General features: G+C 44.6%; 1 protein-coding gene across 2 annotated transcripts; it reads right to left on the bottom strand.

Moving 5' to 3' along the window:
* Positions 1 to 2,420: 2,420 nt before the first annotated feature.
* Positions 2,421 to 11,526, bottom strand: E2F6 (E2F transcription factor 6). Of its 2 annotated transcripts, none has more exons than XM_061622766.1 (7): positions 11,377 to 11,526; positions 7,591 to 7,681; positions 6,488 to 6,704; positions 5,815 to 5,973; positions 5,554 to 5,668; positions 4,697 to 4,844; positions 2,421 to 3,327 (listed from the first exon to the last, which is right to left on the bottom strand). In XM_061622766.1, exons 3-7 carry the CDS (start codon positions 6,697 to 6,699, stop codon positions 3,323 to 3,325), a joined length of 639 nt encoding a protein of 212 aa, XP_061478750.1. In that variant the 5' UTR covers positions 6,700 to 6,704; positions 7,591 to 7,681; positions 11,377 to 11,526; the 3' UTR covers positions 2,421 to 3,322. The 2 variants fall into 2 exon arrangements, with proteins under 2 accessions (XP_061478750.1, XP_061478749.1); XM_061622765.1 differs by lacking the exon at positions 11,377 to 11,526 and adding an exon at positions 11,101 to 11,370.
* Positions 11,527 to 25,305: the final 13,779 nt, after the last annotated feature.

Below are 25,305 nucleotides of genomic sequence, written 5' to 3'. Positions count from 1 at the left end.
ATCCAGATATAACTCACATTGAGCCACGAAGGTTGCCAACTGATCACTTTGTCCCGCGTATTTTGGGGGCAATCCAATGGGAACCTTTACTACGGCAGCTGGAGGGGCTGTTCGCATCTGGTCTATCGTGGCCTTCAAGGTTTGATTATCCGTCTTCAGCGCCTTGACTGCTGCTAGCAGGGCTTGAACATCCGTCTGCAAATCAGCTACCTTAGTCCTCAAGAGTTCCACTTCTTCCGACTCAGAAGTGGGGTTCGTCCCCCACGCTGCTCCCTTTGACATCTTGTCCCAGTCAAGTGAAGAGAGCGTTGAGGGTGATTTAGGTGGCTCTGTCAAGCTGTCAGGCCCAGGATGTGACTCAGGAACCAGACCAACGGCTGTAGTTAATTCGTGTTTTATTAGGGTAATGTCCAAACAAAGACTGCGTTTTCTCATGAAGCAATACAGGGATACAGGTCCTGCGGCATTGGGAGAAAGTTGACAGAGCAAGGGACTTCTTCCCGCCTGTTCTTTAAGAAGGGGCCAAACGGGCGCGCAATCTTTCGCTCCTCCTTAACTGCCCCTCAGGTACTGCCCACCTTCCCCCCCTTCTCTCCTGTCTTTTCAGCTGTCTGCGTGTGCGCGGTGAGGGGGGAAGCATCACCCCCTCCTCTTCTGAAGTTTCCGATTCCAGGATGGGGGATAGGGGAGGGGCTGATGGTAAACTGCCTCCCCGCTTTTTGGCTGTGAGCAGCCCTCCCTCTTTCCCCTCTTGCTCTGAGCCTGAAAGAGGGGGAGGCGTGAGAATGTCCAGGGAGGGCTCAGGCTCCCCGTTGCTAAGCGACCTTATCACTGGCAGTTCCTCTGTTTCGTCTTTGCTCCAAAGGGGGAAGTTCCTCCCCCTTCCCTCTGCCATCCATCCGAATACTCTTCTCCCAACTCTCCGGGATCCAGCTCCCCGGGATTGGGACCCCAGCTCTGCCTTCCGACACCTGTTCAATAGAATGGTTATTCACTTTCCAAATCGGGGTACTTATTCGCTTTGAAAACACTAAAATTTTTGTTTTGTCGAAATTAATATTTAAGTGATTCACTGTACAATAGGACATAAAACCCATTAATGTACGTTTTAGTCCAACTTTGGATAGCGAAAGAATCACAGCATCATCAGCATACAAAAGTAGGGGACATCTCACATCTGCAATCTTAGGAGTATGGAAATCATAAGAGAGGCAACAGTCATTCATGTCATTTAAAAAAAGGTTGAAAAGTAATGGGGCGAGGATACAGCCTTGTCTTACCCCAGTAGTTGTTGGTATCGAATTTGTTAAATCACCTTCTTTTCCACATCGAATACGCAAAGAGGTCTGTTGATGCAACTGATATATCAGGAACAGGAGCCTTTTATCGATAGAAGTTTTGAATAATTTTGACCATAAAATGTCACGAGGGATTGAGTCAAATGCCGCCTTTAAATCTATAAAGGCGACAAATAATCCATTACCCTTCTGTTTGCTATACTTTTCGGCTAGGTGATGTAAAATCAAGCAGTGATCCAGAGTCGATGAACCTTTCATGAATCCTACCTGTTCCTTGCCGAGTATATTTTGTTCGTCCATCCATTTTTGGAGCCTTTCTTTCAGGTAGGACGCGTATAATTTAGCAATTACTGAAAGAAGGCTAATAGGACGGTAATTAGAAGGATCTTCTCTGTCTCCTTTTTTAAATATTGGAATAACAATTGCTTCTTTCCATGAAATCAGAAAGAGACCTGTATCATTAATTCTAGTAAAAAGTTTTGCTAATAACAGGGCCCACCAATCTGGAAAAGGTTTTAAAAGTTCCGGAGGAATGTTGTCAAAGCCTTAGGCTTTACCCGTTTTTAAATTAGTAATTAAGTTCTTAATTTCATCTGTATTCACGGGCGGCCAGGTCGTAAGCAAGAGGGGATCAGGGGGTGTATATGAGGAGAAGCTGGGGTAAACATTATTGAGTAGCATCCTAAAATGATTTTCCCAAGTGTTCGCAGAAATATTACAAAATACCGGTCTTGTGGGATTAAAGGCATTCGAAATTATTGTCCAAAACTTTTTTGTGTCTTTTGACCTTGACGCACTAATGATGCTATTCCACTCTTTTATTTTTGCTAATTTTTTGTTTGTTTATTACTGTTGTCTTATAGGTTCGTTTAATTTGGTAATAAATTGGGGGAAGATGATTTAAATTATGCTGACGATAGTGTAGATAAACTTGCGCCAGTTGGTGTTTAAGTGTTAGACACTCATTGTCAAACCATTTGGGACCTTTGTTTCCATTGTTTCCATTGTTCCAATCTTCCTTCTGCCTACACCTATTCTAGTTCATGATGTACAAATCCCTACATGGATGTTATAAAAACAACTGTAAATTAACGGAGCTATGTCGAACTAAAAGGTAAATGCTTTGTATTTGTCATATTTATAGGTTTATTTCTATTTTACTGTACAGAGGCAGAAGTGTGCTTGCCCTGCCAGAATTTCCACTAAAAACCATTTAAACATAATACACATATATACATGATCCAAGGAATTTCAGTTTCTTCAGGACTTGCAGCCATAATTCCATACCAAGCTCAATGCATATCACGTGAACAACATCCAAAATATAGCGTATAAGTTTTTATAACCTTACTTGCTGTACTGTTTTCTTGGGTGAAATATTTTTTCTTTCCAATTTTTATATTTTAAAATTGATTCAACAGTTCCATTTGGCAACAGTGCAGCTTCAGCACTAAAGTGCATTTCTTCAAAAATAGTCCCTTACTGAACACATTTTCTTCCAGAATCAGTTCTCAACAGCTAATTTTTAAAAAGCAGTTATTGTAATTTCAAATTCATGTTCATTGCCACTTCCATCTATTCAGATGAAAAAGAGGTCTCTTCCTCACACATTACATAGTTTAGGGTGGCTATTCCATACACACATGGCCTTTATAAAATGACAATCCTGATCCACATTTTCAAATTCTGACTTATGGCTATCTTACATGACAGCACAATGTAATTTTCTCATTTAGTTGTATTACTTCATTCATGGAAAAAAAACACCACTAAAAGGGGATAGAAAGATGCTGATTTACCCTTAATGTCTGTGCCAATGGAAAGACTGGAGGCAGGATATTAGGCCTGGAGACAGAGAGAGTCCGCAAATTCAGTGTCTGCTCTTGGTCTCTTAAATGCAATTGAGACAAACTTACTAAGCCTGCACTGGCCCTTGGAAAGCGCATCTTGGAAAGTCCATGCAATGGAAATTGAGAAATCGAAAGCTTTAGTAATCTAGCAGTTCTTCATATTTCTGATGCTGTTCACTCTAGAAGTGAAAACAGAAGGCAAGCCAATTTAGACATAAGGCATACACTGCAGAGGCAAGCCAAGTTAATGTGATACACTAGAGATATTCAGATATAGGGGTACAATCCAAAGAAGTAGTCTTGCTTTAAATCACACTGAAATCAATAGCATGTACACAAACAGCAAAAACTCAAAACGTATTAATCATGCAGCTTAAGCACTTCTCCATCTTTAAGATTACAACTTTAGATTAGGGATGGAAACATATTAAATAGTGCTGTTTTCCTTAATATAATACTGTAAACAACAGTAATTCAGCAGTTACAGTATGCCATGAAAAATTCAGTTAGCTTTGCCCTGGGAACCAAATCCCTTTACAAAGCCCCAAATCACAGAATGATCCTATAAACTCTGATCCGGTAAACTCTGATCCCTGGGATCTCCCATGTTTGGCCTGATAAAAATGTGTATAAAATAAACAGTTGTGGCAGGATGGCCAATGTGGTGCCCACTTGCAATTACAGACTTTCCTTGGCCCCTGCACGATCCCTTCCTCCTACTGTAATTTGTCTAAGAAAAAAGCATTCTTTTGTAGCCAGTTCTTTTGTGTTTCTCCAGTTGGCAAATGTGCCCATGGGCCACAATGGTTGGCAATCCCTGCACTATGGTATTAAGATCCGTCGTGTGGCGATGGACGGAGGTAGGTAGGATATGTTTCTTTCCAATCTTCAGGGTGCCTTTAATCCACTTTTCTTTAACCTTAGGTCCTCAGATGCTGTCAGTCTACAACTTCCATCAACCCCAGCCACCTTAGCCAGTGCCAAGGATGATGGGAATTAGTCCAACAACATTTGGGGGACCTAAGGGTGAGGCACAGTGCTATAATCCATGAAATTACTGAAGCAGAGGCTCAAAACACAGCATGTATTCAGCTTATGAGTGGCCACTACAGAAGGGAAGCTCTGTAGTTAATTTCTCAGGGAACATCTCCCTTCGGCTTCTCAGTTCAATTCCTACTCCATCTTCTGTCCTCTACTCCAATTATAGCATCTCATTCTTCCCCTACTTTGAGCTTTCTTCCTACACACAGACATTTTCTATAGTCAATATTGAGCTTCTACTTTATTCACAGCTACTGCATTGTCTGGCAAGACACATCTACCCTGAACCTTGTAATGGTTTAATTATGTTAATGAGATATTAAATTAAAAGGAAGATTAACATTCCTTATTGCATCAATTCACCTGATAATCTAGGTCTGGTGCATCTGTAGATTAGCAGGCAACAGGCATTTAGGCCTGTCTCAGTTTTACCCAAGTGCCCAAGAAGTAGAAAATCTAACTGCTGCATGTCATGCTTATAAGCATCCATTTCATTACGCTATTTACCTTCATCATCAGCTGTTGCCCATTTACTTTCACATGAACCGTTATCAGCATTCTTCAAAGCATCAGATTCTGGATCATCTAATGGCACCTCGCATATATAAACATCAATGGGTCCCTTTGTGCTCCTTATGCGTACTTCTATGGAATCCTGCAAGACACCACCATTTCTTAAGAAGAGGCTACAGCAAACATGGCAGGCAAGTGTGGAGTTATTGCAATCAAAAACTTAAGACTTTGGCATATTTGAGAAAAACGAGTAAAGCTCTTGGATAGCACGTAGTTTTGCCAGAGAGACAGAATCTTTGGGAAGTGTCCCAACTATAGATGCCATTCATCTATACCCTTCCTTTATCTCTGAGACTGGCAACTGGGAGAGGGGGACACATGATACCATTCAGGGGGCAGATCCGGTTCCAGTTCCTGACCCCTGCCTTAACCACACATACTTTAATGCGCGACTCAGTTCAGTGGAACTACTTTTCATCCAGATTTCCTCTCAGATTTGTTCACCTTGCAGTCTGATCCTGACCAAACTCGCTCAAGTACATGCCACTGAAATATAAGGAGTTTTGAGACTGGGGTGTTAAGAATACATTTCAACTTCCTCTCGTTTCTATGAAGGGGAATAGCTCAAGACGCAGTAAATATTTAATACAAGTCTAGCTGGTGTTCTTTTTTACTTCTAGACACACTTGACTTGACAGATTCTTTAAAACACTGTTTAAGAAGACTCCGTTTATCTAATATAAGAATGGAAATACCAAGAATGATAAATAGAGCTTTCACGTTTTACATAGACACGTACCTGCCCACCCAGCCACACCCCACTAATTTAAAATGTGTCAAGATGCACTTACTTGTTTCGGAGCCGGTACCTCCATTTTGGTTTCTTCTGGAGCCTTGATTGCAATAACCATCTGTTCTTGAAACGTCTGAATGCTGCAGATATCTTGGTAGGTCACATAAGCTAGCGTATATGAGGGTCAAGGTAATGGCAGGAGAAGGCCAGTTTTGATCTGAAGTAGTATAGATTTACATGACTGTACTGGTACTACTCTAGTTACTGTTGCTCAACTCCAGCAGGTCAAAATGCTTACAAATGCTTTAAAAAAGGATATCGTGCATTTTCTTTGTCATCTGTTAAGTCAAACAACTGATGAGCGCAATCCTTAATTAATTCGTCCAGTGCTTCTTCCATTGCAGTTAAGTCATAAAGTTCATCTCTTAACTTTTGATGCTCTGGTGTCCTTTTAGTAATCTGCTTAATGTCCGATCCACTAAAACAAAATACATACGTTTTCAGACTATCAGGACACTGTCTCTAAAGAAAACCGCAGTATTACATTACTTAACAATGCCTAAAGGAATTTCTAATAAGAGCATGGCCAACTCTTGGACGGGAACATTAGTCAATTGGCAGTTACGTATTTCATAAGGTGAAGGGGCCAAGCTTCACAGAATGCACTACTAATAGCCTAGTCCTATGCAGAGTTACACATACCTATGCTCATTAAGATCTGCATAGAATCAGACTATGCATTTGTGTGTTGTATCATATATAATACATACATACTGTGTCTACTGTTGTATAATACAAGATGTAGTTTTTTTGCTAAATTAGAGAGTTGCCAAGATCTAAAGAAGGATCCTTCAAGCTCATATCTCATACTTTTAGACACTATACTCATATGACAAGCTGAATAATGTATCCTTGGCAGAAGAGTCATGTCATGTTTTAATTACCTAAGACCTCAATTGCTCTTCTAAAGTCAGATAGGAAAATCAACTTACACCCACTGGATATGGTTCTTGGATCGTTTCTGAATAAGATGTATTCCATCCAACACATTTGTGATATCATACACTCTTCGTTTCCGCACTCCCAGTGTACGAGATACCTCATTTAAATCAAGAACACCTTCTGGTGAAGCTCTGACAAGATCCATGAACCTCCTGGTTAAATGAACCAAAGATCCATCATAACGGGGCTTTCTGCCTTTCATTGACCCTGTACAGGTTTAAAAAGTAGTTTATCTTAGCCAATGACAAAAGATGTCTCACTTTTATCAAGTGTTGTTAAGTCATGCCAATATGGTAATGAATTTATCCACCCTGCCTGACATCAGTCACTTCAACAATGACACACGTTTGAATTTGGTTGCCTTTAGATTATAAGATACAGGGATTTGATACTCAGAAGTACAAATTTACATGCATATGCATTCACAATTATTAGCAGGCATGAATTTGACATTTACAAACAGCTATACGTTTGTCTAGGCCCTTTTAGAACCATCTAATTCAATGTGAAGATTTATTTTCTTCTGTCTGTCCTGAATCTATTGCTATTCTAGTGCTAATCTACTATTTCCCTTTAATGTCCCAACCTGGGGAACTGTGGTTTGTTAAACAAGCTAGCACCCTCATTTGGATGCAAAAATAAGCAATGGTTTGCTTATGAGGCACAATGGTCTTGTCACTTCAATGGCACATGATTGGTGGGCACTGGCAGTGTTGCAATGAATGCTGGGAGCACACCAAGGCAATTGTTGTTCTATTCTGTATTTTCAGAGCAGTGGATTTTTCGTTTCCCCTTCAGGGATGACTGAGTACAGGAAATAGCAGCCATTATATAATTGTTGTAAACCACCCAGACAATAGGGTGGTATACAAATGCAATAAATAAATAAATAAATAAATAACCCCCCCCATTCAGTTTGTATAGAGAATTCCTTTGTTAAAAATGAATAGGCAAGTTTTTATACCAATTCCCACATGTGTTATTGCAGATATTTATCATTACTTTCACATGGACTTAGATTCAAAATTAACGTAAATGCCAACTCAAAAATACTTTTCCCTATCAGGTGTTAAAAGGGAAAAAGAGAACTTACTTCTAACTTTCACAAAGGGTTCGTCTTCACTTACTTTACGCGTAAAAGACACAAAGTGCACATCATCTTTGTTTTCAACTTTAATGTGTGCCTGTAAGAAGAAATATGTAGGTTATTAAAATATTACTTACTCTTAGGGAAATAGAACCAACAAACAGTACATGATCAGTTCATATAATATGCAAGTTCTTCTCAACATCAGTGACTGGAGGCAGCTGCTTTTTACAGCCAGGTTATCTTTTAATAAAAGAAGAGCAGTATTTTCTCTTGGCATAATGTCCCAGCAGATCAGGCCTAGGGTTTGGTATCTGACTGGTCAAGAATGATTAGGTCAACAAGTATTTTTAAAACACTGACTTTACTAGAACAAGGAATCCCCTCCCACCCCACACAATGGTATTTGCATGTATTTTACTTCAACCAGTACCTTCAGTTTTCAACTACTACTTTGTCCCAGATCCAAGTCCAATCCCTCAGACCAGACAAACAGGATCACATGAAGGGGACATTTTCTGTTTCCAGCAGCAAGCAATAGATGGGAGTCACAGGTGGTCCTAGGAAGTGTCCTTTGACACAAGTGGCTGCTTGTATTCCTGTTTGGAGATTCCTCCAATTAAAACAGGTAACCAGTGGGAGAAATCTTACTATGCTACCAGGTTTGCCCCCCAACTGCTGCAGGGCTAGAGGCAGCCGGTCCTCACTCTTGCACTCAAATGGCACCAAATAATGAAATTTGAAAAGGAGGTATGCACCTCTCTGGTGGCATTCTTGGCTTTATGGAATACTTGATATCTGACTAGTCAAACAGGTGATAAAATTAACTGGCACGTGAAAGCTACGTATATCTAGTCCAAGCACAGGGTACCTGATGCCCTCCAGAGGTTCTGGAACACAATTCCCATTATCCCTGTCCATGCTGGCTGCAGCTGTAGTTGAGAGCACCTGGAGAGTGGTTGCCTATGTCTGATTTACTCCAGCATTCATTTTTCCCAACAGAAGCCAGTCAGGTATCTCCAGACAGCTCAAAACAGGAACTGATGGTTACCATTTTCCTGTTATTTATCAACACAGCTTACTTCCTCTGAACATAGAAGCTCCATTGAGCCATCCTAGCTAACAGCCACTGAATGGATACATCTTATTTACATTACTTCTTTGTTCCATGAGAAAGGATAGAGTGGCTTATGCAGAGGTCCCATCCAGCCATTTATGAGGTTTACAGCCACTTTGTTTCAAGATTGCTAAAGTATCCAGTGCTCCCAGACCATACACTGGGAGCACTTGTGCAAGAGCCTGTCAGATGGCTCAGTTTGAATTAAAATGAACAATGCTAGCAAGTTTAAAATCTTCTCTGCTTTTTTTTTTACTTCAGACATTCTTTAGCAGAGGCAGAATAATAAAGACAGCTTCACTTTGTCTTCTGCTGCAGCTCCCTCAAAACTGATGTCAATAGGACAAAAAGTGCAAACATACATGGTACAAAACTACCTTAAAACTGTGAATATTAAGCAAGTCTGGAGTAATAAGAACCTGGTGGCCAACATGTGAAATACTCATAAAAGTTAGCAGCCAAAACAGAATGGGCGAATGCGCACATCTATTCAGTCCCCTGTAAGAGAAGTGATTATAAAACAAGTTGTTTTGCCTTTATACAATTCAAATTAGATCAGCTAAGTTTGATGCCCCACATGTGGTATGCTACATAATTTCAGTGAATGCATTAAGTCCCCAACAGAACCATGATATGGACATGCCCTAAAGCTGTGGGCAGAGGATAACTTTTCAGAAATCTGAAGACAGTACTATAAAGCAGACCTTATCTCCAACACGATTTCCCCCATCCACTATGGCTTCTATGTAGCTTTCTTTGTGGTATCCTGTGAAGAGTCAAGACTAACTCCTAGGATAGGAGTGGGGAACCTATGCCCTTCCAGATGTTGTTAGACTCCAACTCCCACCAGCCCCAGCCACCATAGTCAATGATCAGGGACGATGGGAATTGTAGTTCAGCAAAACATCTGGAGGGGCAAAGGTTCCCCTTTCCTGTCCTAGAAGCACAGCAAGCACTACTGCAACAGATAGGTGCATGGTCATTCATGACAAGTACTCCCACCTCCTTAAACACAGAAACGTTTTACTTACAGTATTTTTCTTATTTGTGTAACAAAGGACATATGTATATCCACATAAGCATTCATATAGCACTTTACATACAAAAGAAGAAGAGGAAGAAGACTCCAAGGTTACATTCCAAACATAATGACCCAGTGTTTCAAGAATACTGTATTTCTTTTAAGTTTTCCTTCTTAGTGAAATTGGCAAGACCAGAATCTGCATAGAGGCCCAATCTAGTCAATGTTATTGCTTCAACTTAAAATTAAAAAGACTCTCCAGTTCCATTATTTCCTTCCCCCACCTCCAGTGTTATATTTCTATAGCTATTCAAGCTACCAATGCTAAATCAGGGCTAGTCCGCCATGAAAGAAACAAGGGAGAAATTGCTACAACTATGATTTCCAAATTATCCTGGAAGAAGCTCCAGTGTTACTAATAAAATTCTATTACTAATAACAGAGTGATCAAGATTTCCTTAAACACATCTGCACTACCATTACCCATCTTCCTTGTAATTCACACCTCTACACCTTCTACCTTAACTTTCTAAATGCATGTATTCCAGAAAGGCAGGCTACAACAAATGCACTAAGGAAGAATCCTATCACTCTGTACCATGACGGAAGATATACTGCATGTCTTTCTTTGTTAGCTGCCTTGAAGTTTGTGGAATAGATGAGATATCGAGCAACAGGCTACCCCTTCATTAAGCGGCATCTCGCAAAAAGCTGCTAAACAACGAAGGTACGCGCATCAACATCGATGAACGCTTACTGTGTTACTCTTGGACGCCTTGGGAATTAGAGCTCCTGGCAGTGACAGACACCGAAAAAGGTCCGGCCCTTAAATCTCGTATAAAGATCAAGATGGTGCCAGCAGTTCCCTACCCTTCGAAGTAACGCATCGTCCTCCTTTAACTTGAAAAGACAAGCAAGGAAGCGTGTGCGAGAGAGCTACGTCCCGAAACCCTCTCAGTGCAGGAGCATGAACTATTCTAAACCCTCTTCTTTCGCGCATCCTCCAAAAAGGAGCGACTCCAAGCTCCTTCTCATTATTTACTGCTGACACTACACGAGTCCTGGGAGCACAAGCCACCGCCCCCTGTCCGACCTGGAGACTTAACTTCACCCTCTCCTTGACTCTGTTAGCCGGGGACACCACCGCTACTTCAGCGCTCCTTCCACCTAGGGCAGCTCTCGTCTTCCCTCGCCAAGTCTTTGCCTTCTTCCGCTACACATGCACGCACAGCCCGGGAAACCGAGCAAGAGCAAAACCTCTTTTTGCGATCCGATGCGCATTTTACTTGAGAGCAAGCCCCAGTGAATGCAGCAAGGCTTACTTCCGAGTAAGCAATGCATAAGAGCTGGCTGGCTTGCCTCCCTCCGCCTCACTCACTTGCAGCAAATCCATCGAAAGCTGCGGGAGCAGAACCGGCTGCTGTTCCAGGCTTTGCCCCACAGCGGGAGCAGACATCTTGACCAGCCTCTCCCTCCAAGAGGAGGAGTCACCACCAGGGCCTAGCGTGAACAAGCCCCTTTACGACCCGCTCAGCCCCGGCTCCATGTTGAGGCCGCAGAGCTAGGAAAGCACCGCCCGCCGTCGCCTCCCCCTTGGAGTGGCCGGCCCTATCCCGGCTCTCTCGCCAAAGACGCGCCCCCAGCACCCGCTTACCGTCACGCTAATGGCGGCGGCCTTCTGTTCCTCTCCATTTAATGACTCCGTTGAAGGGGGTTGGTCTTGAAGAACGACCGAACCGGGCCTGCGCCGTAGTTTAGGTACCTCGCACAAACATTTGTTTAAAAACAGTTCTCCCGCCTCGACGCCTAACTACTTTCCCTCTATAAACATCCACAATCTTTCTCCCTGGATCCACCCATCTCTCTACTTTCCTCGGCGTCGCTGTGTTCCTCTCATGGCGCTTCTCTCGTCACGCAGGTCGTCCTTTGCCTCCACAGCACCACATCGCCATCCTCCGGCGCCGCGCCGTTTGGACAGCACCTTTTGCTTTGGTTCGTCCTGCATCTTGTGTTTGCGACGCTGAAGTTGGTTCCTAGTTCCCAGTTCCTTATTTGTGTGAAATTTCAGTCACTAACAAAGTAAAGTTGACAGCTACAGCAACATCAAGCCAAATTTAAAATGCCCCTGAACCCCAAAATAAATAATGGGGTACCCTGTATGATATATCGCTGTAATCAGGAGTCTCTCCCGGTCAAGACCGACAATAAATTTATACAATCAAAATCATCAGGATTCCGATATTATCATAATACATAATGATGTCATAAAATAATAAATCATAAGTAAATGGGGGTATACACCCCAAAATCTGCTCTGGGCCAGGACAAATCATACACCCCAAGAAAGGGGAGGGTGTCCCCTACAAGATGCCACTGCGTCCCGCCTGGCCCAGAGCCTCTACTGGGCACCAGGCACTCACGAGGGCATCTATGCAAAATCAAACTGGACAAAAAGACGCAGAAAAAAATTAGTAACTGGGGGTACATGCCCCAAACTCCACTCTGGGCCAGGACAAATCATATACTCCAGGAAAGGGGAGGGTGTCCCCTACGAGATGCCACTGCGTCCTGCCCGGCCCAGAGCCTCTAGTGGGCACCAGGCACTCACGAGGGTATCTATGCAAAATCAAAGTGGACAAAAACACGCAGAAAAAAATTAGTAACTGGGGGTACACGCCCCAAACTCTGCTCTGGGCCAGGACAAATCATATACTCCAGGAAAGGGGAGGGTGTCCCCTACGAGATGCCACTGTGTCACGCCTGGCCCAGAGCCTCTGCTGGGCGCAGGGCGCATGGCAGGGCATCTATCCAAAATCAAACTGGACAAAACCTTACAGGAAAAAATAAGTAACTGGGGGTACATGCCCCTAAATCTGCTCTGGGCCAGGACAAATCGTATACCCCAGGAAAGGGGAGGGTGTCCCCTACGAGATTCCACTGCGTCCCGCCTGGCCCAGAGCCTCTGCTGGGTGCAGGGCACATGGGAGGGCATCTATCCAAAATCAAACTGGACAAAAACTTACAGGAAAAAATAAGTAACTGGGGGTACACACCCCAAAATCTGCTCTGGGCCAGGACAAATCTTATACCACCGGAAAGGGGAGGGTGTCCCCTACAAGATTCCACTGCGTCCCACCTGGCCCAGAGCCTCTGCTGGGTGCAGGGCACATGGGAGGGCACCTATCCAAAATCAAACTGGACAAAAACTTACAGGAAAAAATAAGTAACTGGGGGTACACGCCCCAAAATCTGCTCTGGGCCAGGACAAATCATATACCCCAGGAAAGGGGAGGGTGTCCCCTACGAGATGCCACTGAGTCCTGTCCGGCCCAGAGCTTCTGCTGGGTGCAGGGCACATCGGAAGGCATCTATCCAAAATCAAACTGGACAAAAACTTACAGGAAAAAATAAGTAACTGGGGTTACACGCCCCAAAATCTGCTCTGGGCCAGGACAAATCGTATACCCCAGGAAAGGGGAGGGTGTCCCCTACGAGATTCCACTGCGTCCCGTCCGGACCAGAGCTTCTGCTGGGTGCAGGGCACATGGGAGGGCATCTATCCAAAATCAAACTGGACAAAAACTTACAGGAAAAAATAAGTAACTGGGGGTACACACCCCAAAATATGCTCTGGGCCAGGACAAATCATATATCCCAGGAAAGGGGAGGGTGTCCCCTACAAGATGCCACTGTGTCTCGCCCGGCCCAGAGCTTCTGCTGGGTGCAGGGCACATGGGAGGGAATCTAGGCGAAATCGAACTGGACAAAAACACGCAGAAAAAAATAAGTAACTGGGGGTACACGCCCCAAAATCTGCTCTGGGCCAGGACAAATCATATACTCCCGGAAAGGGGAGGGTGTCCCCTACATGATTCCACTGCGTCCCGCCTGGCCCAGAGCCTCTGCTGGGTGCAGGGCACATGGGAGGGCATCTATCCAAAATCAAACTGGACAAAACCTTACAGGAAAAAATAAGTAACTGGGGGTACACGCCCCAAAATCTGCTCTGGGCCTGGACAAATCATATATCCCAGGAAATGGGAGGGTGTCCCCTACAAGATGCCACTGAGTCCTGTCCGACCCAGAGCTTCTGCTGGGCACCAGACACTCACGAGGGCATCTATGCAAAATCGAACTGGACAAAAACTTACAGGAAAAAATAAGTAACTGGGGGTACACGCCCCAAAATCTGCTCTGGGCCAGGACAAATCTTATGCCCCCGGAAAGGGGAGGGTGTCCCCTACGAGATGCCACTATGTCCCATCCGGCCCAGAGCTTCTGCTGGGTGCAGGGCACATGGGAGGGCATCTATCCAAAATCAAACTGGACAAAACCTTACAGGAAAAAATAAGTAACTGGGGGTACACGCCCCCAAATCTGCTCTGGGCCAGGACAAATCTTATACCCCAGGAAAGGGGAGGGTGTCCCCTACGAGATGCCACTGAGTCCCGTCCGGCCCAGAGCTTCTGCTGGGCACCAGCCACTCACGAGGGCATCTATGCAAAATCGAACTGGACAAAAACATACAGGAAAAAATAAGTAACTGGGGGTACACGCCCCCAAATCTGCTCTGGGCCAGGACAAATCTTATACCCCAGGAAAGGGGAGGGTGTCCCCTACGAGATGCCACTGAGTCCCGTCCGGCCCAGTGCTTCTGCTGGGTGCAGGGCACATGGGAGGGCATCTATCCAAAATCAAACTGGACAAAAACTTATAGGAAAAAATAAGTAACTGGGGGTACACGCCCCAAAATCTGCTCTGGGCCAGGACAAATCATATACCCCAGGAAATGGGAGGGTGTCCCCTACGAGATGCCACTGAGTCCCGTCCGGCCCAGTGCTTCTGCTGGGTGCAGGGCACATGGGAGGGCATCTATGCAAAATCGAACTGGACAAAAACTTACAGGAAAAAATAAGTAACTGGGGGTACACGCCCCAAAATCTGCTCTGCGCCAGGACAAATCTTATAACCCAGGAAAGGAGAGGGTGTCCCCTACGAGATGCCACTAAGTCCCATCCAGCCCAGAGCTTCTGCTGGGTGCAGGGCACATGGGAGGGCACCTATCCAAAATCAAACTGGACAAAAACTTACAGGAAAAAATAAGTAACTGGGGGTACACGCCCCAAAATCTGCTCTGGGCCAGGACAAATCTTATACCCCCGGAAAGGGGAGGGTGTCCCCTACAAGATTCCACTGCGTCCCGCCTGGCCCAGAGCCTCTACTGGGTGCAGGGCACATCGGAGGGCATCTATCCAAAATCAAACTGGACAAAAACTTACAGGAAAAAATAAGTAACTGGGGGTACACGCCCCAAAATCTGCTCTGGGCCAGGACAAATCTTATACCCCAGGAAAGGGGAGGGTGTCCCCTACGAGATGCCACTGAGTCCCGTCCGGCCCAGAGCTTCTGCTGGGTGCAGGGCACATGGGAGGGCATCTATCCAAAATCAAACTGGACAAAAACTTACAGGAAAAAATAAGTAACTGGGGTTACACGCCCCAAAATCTGCTCTGGGCCAGGACAAATCGTATACCCCAGGAAAGGGGAGGGTGTCCCCTACGAGATTCCACTGCGTCCCGTCCGGCGCAGAGCTTCTGCTGGGTGCAGGGCACATGGGAGGGCATCTATCCAAAATCAAACTGGACAAAAACTTACAGGAAAAAATAAGTAACTGGGGGTACACACCCCAAAATATGCTCTGGGCCAGGACAAATCATATATCCCAGGAAAGGGGAGGGTGTCCCCTACAAGATGCCACTGTGTCTCGCCCGGCCCAGAGCTTCTGCTGGGTGCAGGGCACATGGGAGGGAATCTAGGCAAAATCGAACTGGACAAAAACACGCAGAAAAAAATAAGTAACTGGGGGTACACGCCCCAAAATCTGCTCTGGGCCAGGACAAATCATATACTCCCGGAAAGGGGAGGGTGTCCCCTACATGATTCCACTGCGTCCCGCCTGGCCCAGAGCCTCTGCTGGGTGCAGGGCACATGGGAGGGCATCTATCCAAAATCAAACTGGACAAAACCTTACAGGAAAAAATAAGTAACTGGGGGTACACGCCCCAAAATCTGCTCTGGGCCAGGACAAATCATATACTCCAGGAAATGGGAGGGTGTCCCCTACAAGATGCCACTGAGTCCTGTCCGACCCAGAGCTTCTGCTGGGCACCAGACACTCACGAGTGCATCTATGCAAAATCGAACTGAACAAAAACATACAGGAAAAAATAAGTAACTGGGGGTACACGCCCCAAAATCTGCTCTGGGCCAGGACAAATCTTATGCCCCCGGAAAGGGGAGGGTGTCCCCTACGAGATGCCACTATGTCCCATCCGGCCCAGAGCTTCTGCTGGGTGCAGGGCACATGGGAGGGCATCTATCCAAAATCAAACTGGACAAAACCTTACAGGAAAAAATAAGTAACTGGGGGTACACGCCCCCAAATCTGCTCTGGGCCAGGACAAATCTTATACCCCAGGAAAGGGGAGGGTGTCCCCTACGAGATGCCACTGAGTCCCGTCTGGCCCAGAGCTTCTGCTGGGCACCAGCCACTCACGAGGGCATCTATGCAAAATCGAACTGGACAAAAACATACAGGAAAAAATAAGTAACTGGGGGTACACGCCCCCAAATCTGCTCTGGGCCAGGACAAATCTTATAACCCAGGAAAGGGGAGGGTGTCCCCTACGAGATGCCACTAAGTCCCATCCAGCCCAGAGCTTCTGCTGGGTGCAGGGCACATGGGAGGGCACCTATCCAAAATCAAACTGGACAAAAACTTACAGGAAAAAATAAGTAACTGGGGGTACACGCCCCAAAATCTGCTCTGGGCCAGGACAAATCTTATACCCCTGGAAAGGGGAGGGTGTCCCCTACAAGATTCCACTGCGTCCCGCCTGGCCCAGAGCCTCTACTGGGTGCAGGGCACATGGGAGGGCATCTATCCAAAATCAAACTGGACAAAAACTTACAGGAAAAAATAAGTAACTGGGGGTACACGCCCCAAAATCTGCTCTGGGCCAGGACAAATCTTATACCCCAGGAAAGGGGAGGGTGTCCCCTACGAGCTGCCATTGAGTCCCATCCGGCCCAGAGGTTCTGCTGGGCAGCAGACACTCACGAGGGCATCTATGCAAAATCGAACTGGACAAAAACATACAGGAAAAAATAAGTAACTGGGGGTACACGCCCCCAAATCTGCTCTGGGCCAGGACAAATCTTATACCCCAGGAAAGGGGAGGGTGTCCCCTACGAGATGCCACTGAGTCCCGTCCGGCGCAGAGCTTCTGCTGGGTGCAGGGCACATGGAAGGGCATCTATCCAAAATCAAACTGGACAAAAACTTACAGGAAAAAATAAGTAACTGGGGGTACACACCCCAAAATCTGCTCTGGACCAGGACAAATCATATACCCCCGGAAAGGGGAGGGTGTCCCCTACAAGATGCCACTGCGTCCCGCCTGGCCCAGAGCCTCTGCTGGGTGCAGGGCACATGGGAGGGCACCTATCCAAAATCAAACTGGACAAAAACTTACAGGAAAAAATAAGTAACTGGGGGTACACGCCCCAAAATCTGCTCTGGGCCAGGACAAATCATATACTCCAGGAAAGGGGAGGGTGTCCTCTACGAGATGCCACTGTGTCCCGCCTGGCCCAGAGCTTCTGCTGGGCACCAGACACTCACGAGGGCATCTATGCAAAATCGAACTGAACAAAAACATACAGGAAAAGATAAGTACCTGGGGGTACACGCCCCCAAATCTGCTCTGGGCCAGGACAAATCTTATACCCCAGGAAACGGGAGGGTGTCCCCTACGAGATGCCACCAAGTTCCATCCGGCCCATGGCTTCTGCTGGACACCAGACACTCACGAGTGCATCTATGCAAAATCGAACTGGACAAAAACACGCAGAAAAAAATAAGTAACTGGGGGTACACGCCCCAAAATCTGCTCTGGGCCAGGACAGATCATACACTCCAGGAAAGGGGAGGGTGTCCTCTATAACATTCCAGTGCGTCCTGCTTAGCCCAGAGGTTGTGGAGGCCGCAGGGCGTGTATGATGGCATGTACTCACAACTAAAATGGACAAAAACATTCTCTACAAGAATCCATGGCTTCCTGACTTGCCCAGAATTTCTTGTGTGCAGAAGGAGTGGATCTGAGCAACTATACACATCCAAATGTTTAAATTAGGTAGGGGAAAAAAGGATCTGGTGGTGCCCACCCCAAAACTTTATTTGAAGTATTATATATCATTCATTCATTCATTGCATTCATTCATTCATTGGCGATCACTCGTGGCCGAGTAAGACTGTAAGGTCTTTAGCGGTGGGTCCATAAGTGACTGTAGAGGCCAATTCTGGATCCACACAGCCTCCCACAGTGAGGACATAGGTTTCCAGATGGAAGATGGTCACGATGAGGATTTGCTTGGCGTGCCTTCCGCTTAGCTCGCTTGTCCCTTTTGCCCTCTACTCGTGCTTCTTCAAAGTCCATAGCACCTTTGATAATGGCCGACCTCCATTTGGGACGTTCATGGGCCAAGACTTCCCAGTTCTTAATGCATGTTACATCTTTTAAGATTAGCTTTGATAACATCTTTAAACCTCTTTTGCTGTCCACTGATATTCCTTTTTCCATCCTTAAGTTGGGAGTAAAGTAGCTGCTTTGGAAGACGGTGATCAGGCATTCGAACCACATGGCCAGTCCAGCAAAGTTGATGTTGAAGGATCATTGTTTCAACACTGGTAGTCTTTGCTTCTTCCAAAATGCTAACATTAGTCTGTCTGTCTTCCCAAGTAATTTGCAGAATTTTCTGGAGGCAGCGTTGGTGGAATCTTTCAAGAAGTTGGGAGTGGCGTTTATAGATGGTCCATGTTTCACAGGCGTACGGTAAGGTCAGTAGTACAATGGCTTTGTAAATAAGCATTTTGGTCTCCCTGCGAATATCCCAATCCTCATACACTCTACGTTTCATTCAGGAGAATGCGGCACTTGCAGAACTCAGATGATGCTGAATTTCAGCATCGATGTCAGCTTTTACAGAGAGATGGCTGCCAAGATAAGAAAATTGATCGACATTCTCCAGCATTGCACCATTAAACTGGATTGACGGTGCTACAGAGGAATTGGTTCGCACTTGCTGATGAAGCACTTTGGGTTTTTTTATGTTAAGCGAGAGGCCAAGCTTTTTATATGCTTCTGCAAAGACATTTAGGATAGTTTGAAGATCTTCCTCTGAATGTGTGGAGACTACATTATCATCGGCATATTGAAGTTCTATGACAGAGGTTATAATTACCTTACTTTTTGCTTTCAGCCTACTGAGATTAAAAAGCTTTCCATCTGTTCGATATGTGATTTCCACAACAGTGGGAAGTTTCCCCTCAACAAGGTGTAGAATCATGGCGATAAAAATAGCAAATAAGGTCCGAGCAATGACACATCCCTGTTTGACGCCTGATCCCACTTTGAATGGACCACTTTGAGAGCCACTGTTATCCAAAATTGTTGCCCTCGTGTCGTCATGGAGGAGTCGCAAAACATTCACAAATTTATCAGGGCATCCAATTTTCAGAAGGATGGTCCAGAGGGGAGTTCGATTTACAGTATCAAAGGCCTTAGTCAGATCAATAAATGCCATATACAGAGGTCGGTTTTGCTCCCTGCATTTTTCTTGAAGCTGTTGTGCAGTGAAGATCATGTCCACTGTCCGCCTGGAAGGGTGGAAACCATTTTGGGATTCAGGGAGAATGTCTTCTGAAATAGGTAGGAGGCAATTTGCAAGGATCCTTGCAAGGATTTTACCTGCGGTAGCAAGAAGAGAGATACCTCGGTAGTTCCCACAATCTGTTCTATCACCCTTCTTGAAAAGAGTGATAATTATGGTATCCCTAAAGTCTTCCGGGATCTCCTCCCTCATCCAGATTTTTTCGATGAGCTTATTAAGTTGTTGTGTAAGTTCAGGCCCACCTTTTTTAAAGACTTCAGCAGGAATCCCATCAGGTCCACTAGCTTTGTTATTTTTCATTTGATTAATGGCTTTACTGACTTCATCCAAATTAGGGGATACTGCAAGCTCATCTCTAATTTGTTGTTGCGGGATTTGCAAAAAGACCTCATCAGCCATAATAGAGTTACAATTAAGGAGATCGTGGTAGTGCTCTTTCCAATGCAGTGCAATAGACTCTTTGTCCTTTAGAAGTTTGGTACCATCTATTGAACGTAAGGGATTTGTACCATAATTTGTTGGTCCGTAGATGGCCTTTGTGGCATTAAAAAAGCCCCGTGCATCATGAGCATCTGCAAAATGTTGGATTTCTTGAGCTTTCTTTATCGACTGGGCGTTCTTCTCTAGTTCTTCTTTGGACCTCAGCCTTTGCACTAGCATAGATTTTTTTCTTAGCAGCACAGTTAATGTCTTTTTGCCATATCTGGAAGGCTTTCCTTTTCTTGTCAATGATATGTTCAATCTCACTATCATTCTCATCAAACCAGTCCTGATGTTTCTTAGTTTGGTATCCAATAGTTTGTTCACATGCTGCAATAATGGATGTCTTCAGTTTAATCCAGTGTTCCTCGACATTTTCAGGGAGTTCCGTCAGTAGATGTTTCTTGAGAGTTGTTTGAAAGCAAGCTCGCTTAATAGGATCTTGAAGGGCATGGGTGTTCATTTTATGCCTTGGTTTTCTTCCTTGGAGCCTACGTTGAGGAACAATATTAATGGCCATAGTGGGTTGAATTAATCGGTGATCTGTCCAGCAGTCATCGGTGCTCATCATGGCTCTGGTGAGGAGTACATCACGACGATCTCTGGCACGGACAATTATGTAATCCAGGAGATGCCAGTGCTTCGACCGAGGGTGCTTCCATGATGCTTTAAATTTATATTTCTGTTGAAAGAGTGTGTTTGTGATAACAAGATTATGCTCTGAACATTAACTCAGAAGTAGAGTTCCATTCAGGTTGCTATTGCCAACTCCTTTCCCAAAGGTTTCTGGCCATAAATCAAAATCACGCCCAACTCTTGCATTGAAATCGCCCAGGAGGATAATTTTGTCCTCCTTAGGTATCTCTGATAAGATGGTGTCCAGCTGGGTATAAAAATTTTCCTTGATGTCTTCATCAGCATCTAATGCTGGTGCATAAGCACTTTGAATAGTTGCCTGCTGGTTTTTGGCAAGTTTTAATCGGAGAGTTGAGAGTTGTTCATTAATGCCAGTAGGAACTTCTGACAAGAGCTTCACAAGATCATTTTTAATAGCAAAGCCTACTCCATGTATTCGTCGTTCTTGTTCAGGCAGTCCTTTCCAGAAGAAGGTATAACCTCCTTTTTCTTCCTTCAATTGTCCCTCTCCTGCTCTTCGAGTTTCTTGGAGTGCTGCTATGTCAATACCAAAACATCTCAACTCCCTCTCAATGATGGCAGTTCTGCGTTCAGGACATTCACTATCTGTATTGTCCAGCAATGTCCGTATATTTCACGTTCCAAAGTTCATTTGTCTTTTGCGACTGCTAAGTGGTGACCCCACTGGACGTGGTAGTCCAGTCAGGTAGAGAGATGAGGCAGACTATATTTAGGGCACCTTTTCTAGCACCTTCCCCATAAGGGGTGAGCAGAGTGGATCCTGAATCGGAATGCTCAGTCATGGATACAGCTGCCGAACAACTCAACTGCCTCGGTCCTTGAGCCAGGACTACTGAGTCTGTATCCGCTGCCCATGTGCCGGTCCATGACTAGCGGCTTCCGGATTTCACAGTCCTGCCCCCGTTGCCATCCGCCAATCGCCATGTGACTTTTGGTTTGGTTTGGTTGGAAGACGCCTGTGCGTGAATTTGTTTCATGTGGGGAGATCAGTGCACGACGATCAACACACAATCTTGATAGAAAAAGGCTTTGATCCAATGGCATGGATACCACGTTGATTGGAAGTCTTTTATCTGCTGCAGCCTTCATCCGCCTTCACAGCCGTTGTAACATACACATTGTTATCCTCCACTTGTTCTGCTGTTGAGGACTTTCTTTGATTGTTCTTTGTCTGGTTCATCTCCCTTACCATCATGGATGACCCCGCTGGGAGTACATGACTCCCGACGGCATCACTCACAGGTTTCATTGGAACACGCAAGCCCACTCACCACTGCAAGGTGATGATCCATACACATATTCATACAGGACAGGGTCCTCTACAAGATGGCATTGGTTCCAACCCAGGTCAGAGCTTTTTGTTCAGTTATAGCTCAGACAAGGTCATTTATCATTTCTGATTTTAGAGTATTTTGAACTGTATTTAATTATGCATTTTATAACTTTTGTGATCCGCCTGAAACGTTTTAGTTAACTGCAAGGAATAAATCTAAACAACACCAACAACATTAATTTATGTATCAGAAGAATAGCCAAAATCTATAGGAAACATTATAAGAAACTTGGATGCCCATTCCAAATTATGATTTGGGGCACCACGAATCATAGTTCCACACATCAGGGATACTGTCTTCTATTAGATGCCGTCCATGCATAGTTTAGAGTCTCATCTATGAAATTACATCTTTATGCTTCTTCAGTGAATCGTTGTCTGGTGATCCGGCCAAGTTTCCATCTGCCATGGCACCAGATAACATAGAGTCATACTGTGAGAAGAATTGTTGTGCATTTGATTTATTATATCTCTAAATAAATTACTACACATATATATTATATTTCTCCAACAGGTAAGAACCAAGTATACAAATGAACATATAAACAAGTGCAGACTTAATTTAAAAAACAAATAAGGAAGTCACATTTATCAGAACTGGTAAAACGGTAAAAAACATTTTGCTTAGAAATATATTAGAACATTTTTGCAGTTTACAAAATCAACACCATTTCACATGGGCTGGAATTAAACAATTTCACCCATTCGAAATAATCTCCTGGTTTTCAAACATCTCTGAAATAGTAGTAGATTTAGAAGAGGACCTTCTAAACTGCACATTGCACATCATCGTTATTGTTTGGTCCTTTATAGCCTCGTTGCTACAATATGACTTGGAGTACTATTTTTCTTTGTGAAGTCTTGGAACAACTCATTTGTTGCACAAACATCACCACATTTGCCCAGGGTGGCAAAAAAGTGATACCCCCCAAGTCTTTTAAAAACATCTTAAAAACAAAAGATTTTTACAAAATCAAATACAAAACATTGAAAAACACCTTTTGAAAATTACAAAACATTGTTGAAAACATCTTGAATATAATTCCAATACAGATGCACACTGGGACAAGGTCTCTCCTTAAAAGGGTTGTTGAAAGATGGGATTTTCTTATGTTTAATTTTTGTATCGGTCTACCCTCTTACTCACCTTGTTACAGCTCAAATATTATTATTTCAAGAAGTCATTGGTATTGGCGACAGAAGGAAACGTGGCAGGTTAAACAACAATGATTTCTTGAAGATGTGATTTCATAATTGACACTAAAAAGCATTCATGGATGGCATCTCAGAGAAGACACTCTTCCAGGTGCAATGTAGTATGTTTTATGGTGCCCCAAACCAGAGCTTGGAAGATTACTTTTAAAAAGTAATAAATTACAGTTACAATTACTTGGCCCAAAAAAGTAGCAATTACCGTTACAATTACAATTGCTCTGAAAGTAACTGATTACTTTACTTTTTCTCAAAAGTAATCACTACAATTATATTTCAGTTACTTTTTTAAAAAAACTCCTACAAGGTGCTGGCCTTGGCTGCTGCACATCTAAGAAGCCTAAAACAATATTAAAAATAAACAAACACACACAGGGGGTAGTAGAATAAAAAAATTTATCCATAAGATTAACATAATGGCATAACAGAATCTCACATCCCCCCAAGCAATGAAGATACCCCAACTCTTGAAATCAAATTTTACACTTGAAATGCTTTTATAATATGTTTCTGTTATGTCTCAAAAGAACAAGATGCTCAAAGAGCATGTCAGACAAGGAATGTCTTTTTACAGTCATTACGTTGCCACCAGTACTGAACAGGCGTTCTACTGCGGCGCTTGAAGGCATGCCTGTGTTGTGCTGCAAAAAACACCGCAGCACACGTGGAAAGCCATGGAGTGATGACACTTCCCTGCTGGGAGACCTCAGGTACCTCACCAGTTCCTCCTCAGCAGTGTCCACTGCTGACTTCTTGCCCTGGGGCAGAAAGTTAAAGAAGTCATCTTCTAAGTCATCTCCTTCCTGGTCTTTATCGGAAGACTGATCATTGTCCTCATTAAGTACACCCATCTTTATTTCAGCTTTCAACTAGGCTTCCATTGTGTATCTAAGAAAGAGAGAGGATATGTTAACACATAGGAAACCATCATCTGCTCTTCATTTCCTGATGCTTGTCATGTTCCCTGGTTCAGGGTCCATCCTGAGCCTGTGGATGATGACATGGAAGGTAGGAAGGTGACCAAGTCACCACACTCATGGGGCAGCACAGCAGACCCTTAAGGATTACCTGCAGCAACCCAAGGTTGTGATGAGGAGCCCCAGGAAGAAAAGGCCCAGCCCCTGCCTACCACCTTAAGCCCTCTGATGCCTCCCTTGAGACAACATTTCCCTTGGAGTAATCCACCCAAAGGGCTTCTCTAATGTTCTTACTTGTTGGTATGGGTGGTGGCCTGACACGATTCCAGCCGATCTAGTTTGAAGCGAGGGTGTACGCAGGCTGCCAGAAGAAGCAGATCCCTGCCAGATCCCCACCTCTCAAGGGTTTCTGCTGCTGCTTCTTGTCCTGCATGTTTATGTCCAGTTCGATTTTGCATAGATGCCCTCGTGAGTGTCTGGTGCCCAGCAGAAGCTCTGGGCTGGACAGGACTCAGTGGCATCTCGTAGGGGACACCCTCCCCTTTCCTGGGGTATATGATTTGTCCTGGCCCAGAGCAGATTTTGGGGCATGTACCCCCAGTTACTTATTTTTTCCTGCATGTTTTTGTCCAGTTCGATTTTGCATAGATGCCCTCGTGAGTGTCTGGTGCCCAGTAGAAGCTCTAGGCCAGGCGGGACACAGTGGTATCCTGTAGGGAACACCCTCCCCTTTCTGGGGGTATATGATTTGTCCTGGCCCAGAGCAGATTTTGGGGCATGTACCCCCAGTTACTTATTTTTTCCTGTAAGTTTTTGTCCAGTTTGATTTTGGATAGATGCCCTCCCATGTGCCCTGCACCCAGCAGAGGCTCTGGGCCAGGCGGGATGCAGTGGCATCTGGTAGGGGACACCCTCCCCTTTCCTGGGGTATATGATTTGTCCTGGCCCAGAGCAGAGTTTGGGGTGTGTACCCCTAGTTACTAATTTTTTTCTGCGTGTTTTTGTCCAGTTTGATTTTGCATAGATGCCCTCGTGAGTGCCTGGTGCCCAGTAGAGGCTCTGGGCCAGGCGGGACGCAGTGGCATCTTGTAGGGGACACCCTCCCCTTTCCTGGGGTGTATGATTTGTCCTGGCCCAGAGCAGATTTTGGGGTGTGTATCCCCAGTTACTTATGATTTATTATTTTATGACATCATTATGTATTTATGATAATATCGGAATCCTGATGATTTTGATTGTATAAATTTATTGT

This window comes from Rhineura floridana, chromosome 4 (assembly GCF_030035675.1).
Source record: "Rhineura floridana isolate rRhiFlo1 chromosome 4, rRhiFlo1.hap2, whole genome shotgun sequence".
Taxonomy (NCBI): domain Eukaryota; kingdom Metazoa; phylum Chordata; class Lepidosauria; order Squamata; family Rhineuridae; genus Rhineura; species Rhineura floridana.
The sequence above is the reverse complement of the archived record's forward strand: the minus strand, read 5'-3'. Positions and strand labels throughout refer to the sequence as shown.